The following is a 7,776-nucleotide window of genomic DNA, read 5'->3' on the forward strand; positions in this document are numbered from 1 at the left end:
CATTTAGGAACTAGAGGAAACTTGTATGTTTCATTGTTGCTACACTGTACCCTGACTAGCTTGTCTCTTCCCTGTGACCGACCCTTCTGGATGCACTCCCCCTCATTCACAATGATATGATTTTTTTTTTGTTCTTTGATGCCTGATACCTGATTTTTCTTCAGCGATCATATCGGGAAAGTTAGCATCATGGAATACTAGTTTAATAGAACGAAGTATTCTTGCATTGAGGGAGTACTTGAGTGAAGGCCCAATGTCCATCTGCTACCTTAATGCTAAACCTATACATATATGCACATAGATCTATTTCTACATCCTCGTGTATAAATATATTTACATATGTACATGCCTTTATTTAGACCTGTATATATCCCCTTTGCCTCCTAGCTCTTTCCTCTATTTCCTTTTGCTTTCCTCTTGTCCCAGTATCATGCTCAGCCTTCATTTGGGTTACAGTAATTCTTTTCGGTTACATTACCCTTGGTCACACTGTACCAGGCTTCTTGACACCCTCCTCATCACTGATTTGGATCACTTGTTCGCTTGTCCCTGATTTTTTTTTTTAGAGGGAGAGGAGAGGAGAGGAGTGGGGGAGGAGAGAAGGGGAGAGGAGAAGTGAGAGAGGGAGAGGAGAGGGAGAGGGAGTGTCCCTGATTTTTTTTAACACCACTTCCTTTTCCCCCCACCTCCCCTTCTCCTATGTCCCCCCGGAACTGTTGGTCCCGGGTTTTCTCCTCCTCCAGATTGTTCATCCAGCCTATGTTATTTAGACAGACCTGAGGATAATAACACACAAAAACAAGACAGAGCAAAACCAAGCAACAAAAGAAAAGAAAACACTGCCGCCGCCACCAATAAGCCAGTGACAAAAAACAAAACAAAGCACAAGAAAAAGAAAAGCTTGTAGTTAGTTCAAGGAGTGTTTGTTGGCCTGTAGGAGTGTTTTCTGGTCGAGTCTGATGGGGTGCCAAGCCCTGGTCCCAAAGTTTATTTTTGGTATTCCCTGGGACTTCGTTGCACTTGTTTCCCTTGCTGTTGTGTTCCACGCCCGTAGTGTTTTGCCTCAGTGTGGTGGGATCAGATTGGGCAGAATTCCCACACTGTGTCTCCAGTGTTGTCCCCTGTAGGGCTATGGGTCAGTGAGGGATGTCGTGTCTCAATGGGGCCAACCATATGGTCCTCTCTGTGGGTTGGCTGCTCTGAGGGTGAATATCGTCCTCAAGGCAAGGATGTGCTCCACTCTCTCTTCCTCTCCCTTCATTTGCTCCCATGTGCTCAGCGCTGCCTTGGCTTCTAACTGGCCTCTTAGAAGCTAATACTTGTTGCCTGGATTGTATTGCTAAATTTCCATTATGGTTGCACAAATCAATCAGTGCGTCAATCTTGCTTTTAAAAATTGATAGAAAGATCAGCTTGTTTGTTGTGTGATGTGTTTGACATGCATTGAGGCAAAAGCTCACTGAGGCCAAGATGTTTGGTTAAAATTTAAAGTGCCAGCCAGTGAGATCTTTTATTGCATCAGTGGCTGCCTTCTGCCAGTTTCTGGATTTCAGCCACAGCTGCTTCATTGGTCGAGCTTGATGGCCTTGTCCTGCGTTGGGCTCATCTTTGAGGTTTGCTGACTTTCTTTTTTCCTCTTCCTTCCGACCTTTAAAAACAGTTCATCTGAAAACTAATTTATGTGGGGCGGGCAGCATTTCTGTAAACTTATTTCAAGATTTTAATGATTGGGAAGATGTCCACTTGGGTTTTGTTAAAAATGTGTTATTTATCCTGACTTTGAAGTTAATTTTTTTGTGGCACAACAGTATTTAATCCTGCCTTTTTAAAAGGCAACCTAATAAAATTAAGATGAATGTATTATTGAGAAAATTTGTCTCCAACGGTCCACTGTTTGCAGAGACATTTAATTAAGCAATGTATTGAATTAAGTAAACCTGTGCATGTATTGACTAGAACTGAGTAGCAGTGCTTTATAACTAACCCTGTATTCTGTGTATTGGTAGCCTTGTTAGAAAGCATAGTAAAAAGTAGTGCTTCCAATTGATGTATGTATGGATTGTGATAAGTGTTGTATGAGCCCCTAATAAAACGATTAAAAAAAGAAAAAAGTAGTGCTTCAAACAGCATTTTTATTCCATATTGATACTCTTCTGTTAAATCTACGCAGAGCTCAATCCGTTACTCATGACACCGTTAGACACAGTAGAATAACAGGGAAAAAAGATTGATAGCTAACCAATATCATTTCTAGCTGACTTTGGACTTATTTCAGGTTTGTGTAATGCATTTATTTAAAAACAGGTTGGCGAAAGCAGCTTTTGATGATGCAATTGCAGAACTGGATACTCTGAGTGAAGAAAGCTATAAGGACTCCACACTTATCATGCAATTGTTACGTGATAATCTGACACTATGGACTTCAGACATGCAGGGTGACGGTAAGCAAGCACACATTCTGCAGCAACACGCTTCCTTTCGCAATTTTTGGCCTTTTTTATTCTTTTTAAAAGATGTTTAATATCTTTATTCATTGAGGAAATGCAAGTCCAAGCGGCGTTGAGGTATCAATCACACTCTCCTAGATGGCCATGATTTTAAAAGCAACAGCTACAACACCAGAAAACAACAGGTGTTGGTGAACCTTTATGGCTGGCTGGCCGGGATGTAAAACAGTATAGCCTCTGTACTATAGAAAGTATAGTTTGTTGGTTTCTCAAAAAGTTAAAAACATAGTTAAACCATATGATCTAGCAATCCTACTTATGGTTATATACCCAAAGAATTGGTACACTTCACAATAGCCAAAAGGTGGGACCAGCCTAAAACATGACTGGGTAAATAAGATACGATAACTGTAAGTGCAAAAAACTGCTGTGGAGTTGATTCTACCTCATAATAGCCCTATAAGACAGCGTAGAACTTTCCCGTTTAAGGTTTCCCAGGGTATAGATCCTTTTGGAAACAGACTGCCACACCTTTCTCCTTATTAGCACCTGGTGGGTTCACACTGCCAACTTTGTGGTTTGTAGCTGAGTGGTTGAACCAGTGTGCCACCATGGCTCCTCCTAGTGCATGTTGCTGCCCTCATATGACACGGAGTCGATTCCAATGCATACCTGACCCCAGGGAAAACAATGAGACCCTCTCCTCTGTCCTGCTCTGTCCTCACATGTGTTGCCACTGTGCCATTTCATCTCTTGCTTAAAGTAGCAAGTTAGTGAAAAAAAGGAAGACTGGCGCAGTGGCTGCAACAACGGGGTCAGACTTAACAATTGGGAGGGTGAAGGGGGGGCGACCGAGCAGTGCTTTGTTCTGTTGTTCACAGGGTCTCTCAAAGTCAGAACTGACTCAGTTGCACCTAACAACACAGCAATTGTAACTCTAGGTTTTTTTATTTGGGCCTTTTTATTCTTTTCGAAATTCCTTGGTGGTACTTTGCATCAATCTATAATTTGGGCTCTAGATTATCATATTCTAAATACCGTTGTAGGAAATTAAGCCAAGTCCAACCTTCCATTTTCGGCTGTAAGATGGTAAATATATAGCATCTGTTGGGGGTGGGACAGACAGAGTTTTTTGGTTACGTTTTGAGGTTGAAAAACCATCTAACTCTGTTTCTTTTGTTGTTGTGGAACTGATTTACAGCTTTACTGTGTGCTTTGAAGGCCAGGGGCAAGAAAGCAGCAACTCATTTCATCTTCAGATTCCATTTCAGAGTTAACTGTGTGTGCTCTGAATTCCATGGTTACTGTATTGAGTGAATGAATAAGTATCCTGTTAAAACTAGATAGTGCCAGGAGTTAGTTATGAATCATCATTTCCATGGAAATCTAATAACTGAAAATGAACTGGCTTCCTTTGGGCTTTTGTAGTCCCCGTGGAATGTCCAGTCCTGGCTGCCTTATGTAAGAGATTCTTGTATTTTTGTAGGCTCTTCGGTGGTTAACAGTTGCCCGGGTAATACATAACATTTATTATTGTTATTTACTGTAAATGTAAAGCCCCAAATTTGTCACATCTCTTCATTTTAAAGGAGATTTCACTCTGTCCATTTAGGATAGATTATTGCGCAGGTGTGTGATGGGACTGGACAGCACACATTTCTTATTGTAACTGCTGTTTTACTCAAACCGAAGCATACACACTACATTGCTTAAAGCTTATTGGCAGTCTCTGGTCACCAATATGATATATGCTGTCTTTGGAAATAACATCCGTTTTTAAGATGCCTCTGGAAGTGAATGTGGGAACATGTGTATTGTCTTATTTTTTTATTCCAGAAGATCAGAATCAGAATTATGACTTGGGTTAGATAATAGAGTGAGGAGTAGGCATCTCTGCTTCTGTCGCACATTTGCTCTATGAAATATTTAGGTATGTGACCACATCAGGATCAGCAATATTATAGACATTTTAGTAAAATAATGGAAAAATTCCTGAACCAAAAACTTGTAGGTAGTTGCTAAGAAATTATTTGCCTATGTTGCTTAAAAAGACAGTATGAAATGAAAGGGCTTCCCAAAGATTGCAGAAAAATGGAATTAAAGGATAAGCCATTTTTCACAACCTTTTTGAAATTCCTTTATTAAATTGATTTTGTGCCAGAACTAAAGCTGGATATAGGGAGAATTTTTTTCTTTTGGAATTGACTTTAATTTAAGGACTGGTTAGGCGAATTTTTTTTTTGCAATTTGGTTGCTATGGAAAATGTAGTCATTAGCCTCACAGAGGGTCACAAGTAAGGGACAAGCCATCCAGAGTGCGATATAGCCAGACAAAACAACATTCCTCTGCTGCTTTAATGCTATGACCCCCGGCCCCCTATCATGACCCTATTTCTAGCTTATAAATGTGGCTAGACTAGAGCTAGAGCATGTACACTGGTACAGATAAGAGCTCTCAACACTACAGAATCCAGGACAGATAAACCCCTCAGGACCAATAGTGAAACCATGAGAGAAGGGAAGGTTGGGGGGGAGAAAGGGGGCAGTGATCGATGTAAAGCCTACTCCAGGGGAACAAACGAGAGAGATGTGGGTGAAGGGAGACAGCGGAAGGTGTAAATATGAAAATAAAAATAATTTATAAATTATCGAGGCTTCACAAGGGTAGGGGAGGGGAAAAAAGAGGAGCTGATAATCGAGGGCTCAAGTACAAAGAAAATGCTGTGAAAAGGATGATGGCAACATATGTACAAATGTGCTTGATACAATTGATGTGTATGGGTGGTTATAAGAACTTGTAAGAGCCCCCAATAAAATGATTTATTATTTTTTAAATGTCATTTAGCAAGAAACATATGTGATTCGTTGCCCTTTTTTGATACTGGTTTTGTGTGTGGCCAGGGTGTGTGTGCATTATTTTGGGGGTTTTGTACTTTTTAATGGCATGTTTAAAAACTTGTTATTCTGCCCTTGGTATTGGAACACAACAGAGAGAACATGTGTACTGTGCCCCCTGACGTCCTCTCTCCACGCAGTCTAGCAGTAACAGACAAATACACAGCCTAGGAGACCTTGTGTTTCCTCAAGAGGACATCATTCCATTGCTTATAAGGGAGGCCTGGACAGATGTTTCCTAAGAGTGAAACCGACATAACGAGCACACAGTTATTTTCCACCTCATTGACCCTTCTCCTCCCTCAAGACCCCTTTGCCCTGCTCTGGTTTTCAATTTTCTTGTAATGTTGCTTTCATGTGATTGTTCTCCCTCCCTTTTTCCTTGCAATATAGATTCCTAAAGGAAAATCCAACTCTTCCTTTCCTAAAAACTCTTTTGTAAGTCTTTATCCTGGCACAGGGATTCTGCTTTAATTACGCTTCTGTTCTGCACTAATCTCCCGTCGCTGATAAAGATGGCTTGTTCTCTATTGTAGGGTGCTAATAATAAACCATTTATGACAATGATGACTTAACTGCCAACCTCTGGTTGGATAGGTTTTATTATGATAATTTTATGCAAAGGTTACTTGGGGCTTTGGCAAATCGAATGGTTGTTTATGAGGAGTTCTAGTATGATTTGTTATTAACTTTATTTCACCTTTTTTCCCCCTTCTATTAAGTGCGAAAGTTCTATCATGTTTTTGGAGTCCTCTACTGTTCTGAGTAGACATTTTTGTCTTTCTTTCAAGTCTTAAAATAAGTCAATCCTTGTGTACCCAGTCTTAATTTTTTGTATTACAAAAGAAAATTCAGATTTGTTAAGACTGGCTTTCTTTACCCCTTGTTGCTATGACAACATTTATTGTTTATCATATGGAGATCTTAAAAGACTGTCTAAAAGTTTTTCTCAATATGAATACTTTTATACCTACAGGCAGCCAATGTTAGTCTTAATCAATCTTAGTCAGCCTTAGCCAATCTTAATCACTTAGTCTTATGATGGACAATCTTAATCTGTCCATCCTAATTGATTAAGCAAAGAAATATGGATAGCTAGTCTGGGTGGTCTCATATGATTTTAGAATTAATTGACCTTTTGTTTATTTTGACTCTGATTGGTATCTTTGTAGAAATGATAAGTTTATTAAAGCACAAAAAAATGTAGCTTTTATCTGTTACATCTTATTTTTAAAACAGAAGACTGCATGCTTCTTTATTATGGCTGACTTTTTAAATGCTTATTAATAGATAAATGATCCACTAGTGAATAGGGTGTCTTTCTATTGCATGTTATAGGGCAATTGAAACCCTCCCTCCAGGCTAATCATGTTGAGAGGGGGAAATGGCTTGAGAGAACATGGCCAAATGCTTTTCTTAATAACCTCCGGGGTCTGCTACTTTCGAGTGCACTGCTTCACTCTGAAGCAGGAACGTGGGAACTTTGGTTGTGTCAGTGTGACTGGCCAAGGCACACAGTGCAGACCGTGCACTTACACAGCGGGTCGTCCTCTGAAACACTGCTGCTCATTCCACTTCTTTCTGAGATTGAGCTTGTGGATACAATTAGTGTAAAACACAGTAAGATACTCTTGTTTGAATGAACAAGTGAGGTTATTGAGAAGAAAGTATTTTGACCTCAGATTTACATGAGTGCTTGAAAATCATTTTAACCATATGGTTACCATGGCTGTTCATTTTGAAGAGCTACACAGCCTAAAACCACTGACGTTGTGCATCAGGTTTTTCAGTCTGACTGTTGGCTGCACTTTAAGGGCCTTGATCCGGCAGCTCTTCTTGGCTGAAGTGTAGGTGTAGAGGATGGTGTAGAGGTCATTAGCTTTTGTGTGTTTAGTACAGGTTGTAGCAAATATAAAGCATCATCTTGCCTGAGATGATATCTTGTGACCACAGTAGACTAACCTAATATGAGGGGACTAATGGTAGTTTATTTTTTACAGGTGAGGAGCAGAATAAAGAAGCGCTGCAGGATGTGGAAGATGAAAATCAGTGAGACTAAAAAGCCAACAAGAGAATCCATCTCTGACCACCCCACTCCACCCCATCCCACCCCTTGGAAATTACCCCATTGTCACTGAGAACCACCAAATCTGACTTTTACATTTGGTCTCAGAATTTAGGTTCCTGCCCTGTTTTTGTTGTTGCTGGGGTTTTTTTTTGTTTTTGTTTTTTTTTGTTTTTTTTTTTAATCGTTTTCAAAAGTTCTTCAAGGCAAGAGTGAATTTCTGTGGATTTTAGGTTCCTGCCCTGTTTTTGTTGTTGCTGGGGTTTTTTTTTTTTTTTTGTTTTTTTTTTTAATCGTTTTCAAAAGTTCTTCAAGGCAAGAGTGAATTTCTGTGGATTTTACTGGTCCCAGCTTTTAGGTTCTTTAAGA

At 39.9% G+C, this 7,776-nt stretch overlaps 1 protein-coding gene and 1 long non-coding RNA gene across 2 annotated transcripts in view; both read left to right on the plus strand.

Moving 5' to 3' along the window:
• The window catches only part of YWHAE (tyrosine 3-monooxygenase/tryptophan 5-monooxygenase activation protein epsilon), a 46,107-nt gene extending 38,709 nt beyond the window's left edge, over positions 1 to 7,398 (plus strand). The window contains exons 5-6 of the mRNA XM_004706887.2: positions 2,305 to 2,441; positions 7,343 to 7,398. Coding sequence (XP_004706944.1) covers positions 2,305 to 2,441; positions 7,343 to 7,395 — 190 coding nt within the window. The 3' untranslated portion in view covers positions 7,396 to 7,398. The remainder of the gene's footprint in view (positions 1 to 2,304; positions 2,442 to 7,342) is intronic.
• Positions 7,399 to 7,503: 105 nt separating this feature from the next.
• LOC123522721 overlaps positions 7,504 to 7,776 on the plus strand; it is a 1,106-nt gene continuing 833 nt past the window's right edge. The window contains exons 1-2 of the long non-coding RNA XR_006680941.1: positions 7,504 to 7,522; positions 7,641 to 7,765. This is a non-coding gene — a long non-coding RNA (uncharacterized LOC123522721). The remainder of the gene's footprint in view (positions 7,523 to 7,640; positions 7,766 to 7,776) is intronic.

The sequence above is a fragment of the Echinops telfairi genome, unplaced genomic scaffold, assembly GCF_000313985.2.
Source record: "Echinops telfairi isolate 266 unplaced genomic scaffold, ASM31398v2 ScPeMD7_7458;HRSCAF=8496, whole genome shotgun sequence".
NCBI classification, from domain to species: Eukaryota; Metazoa; Chordata; class Mammalia; order Afrosoricida; family Tenrecidae; genus Echinops; species Echinops telfairi.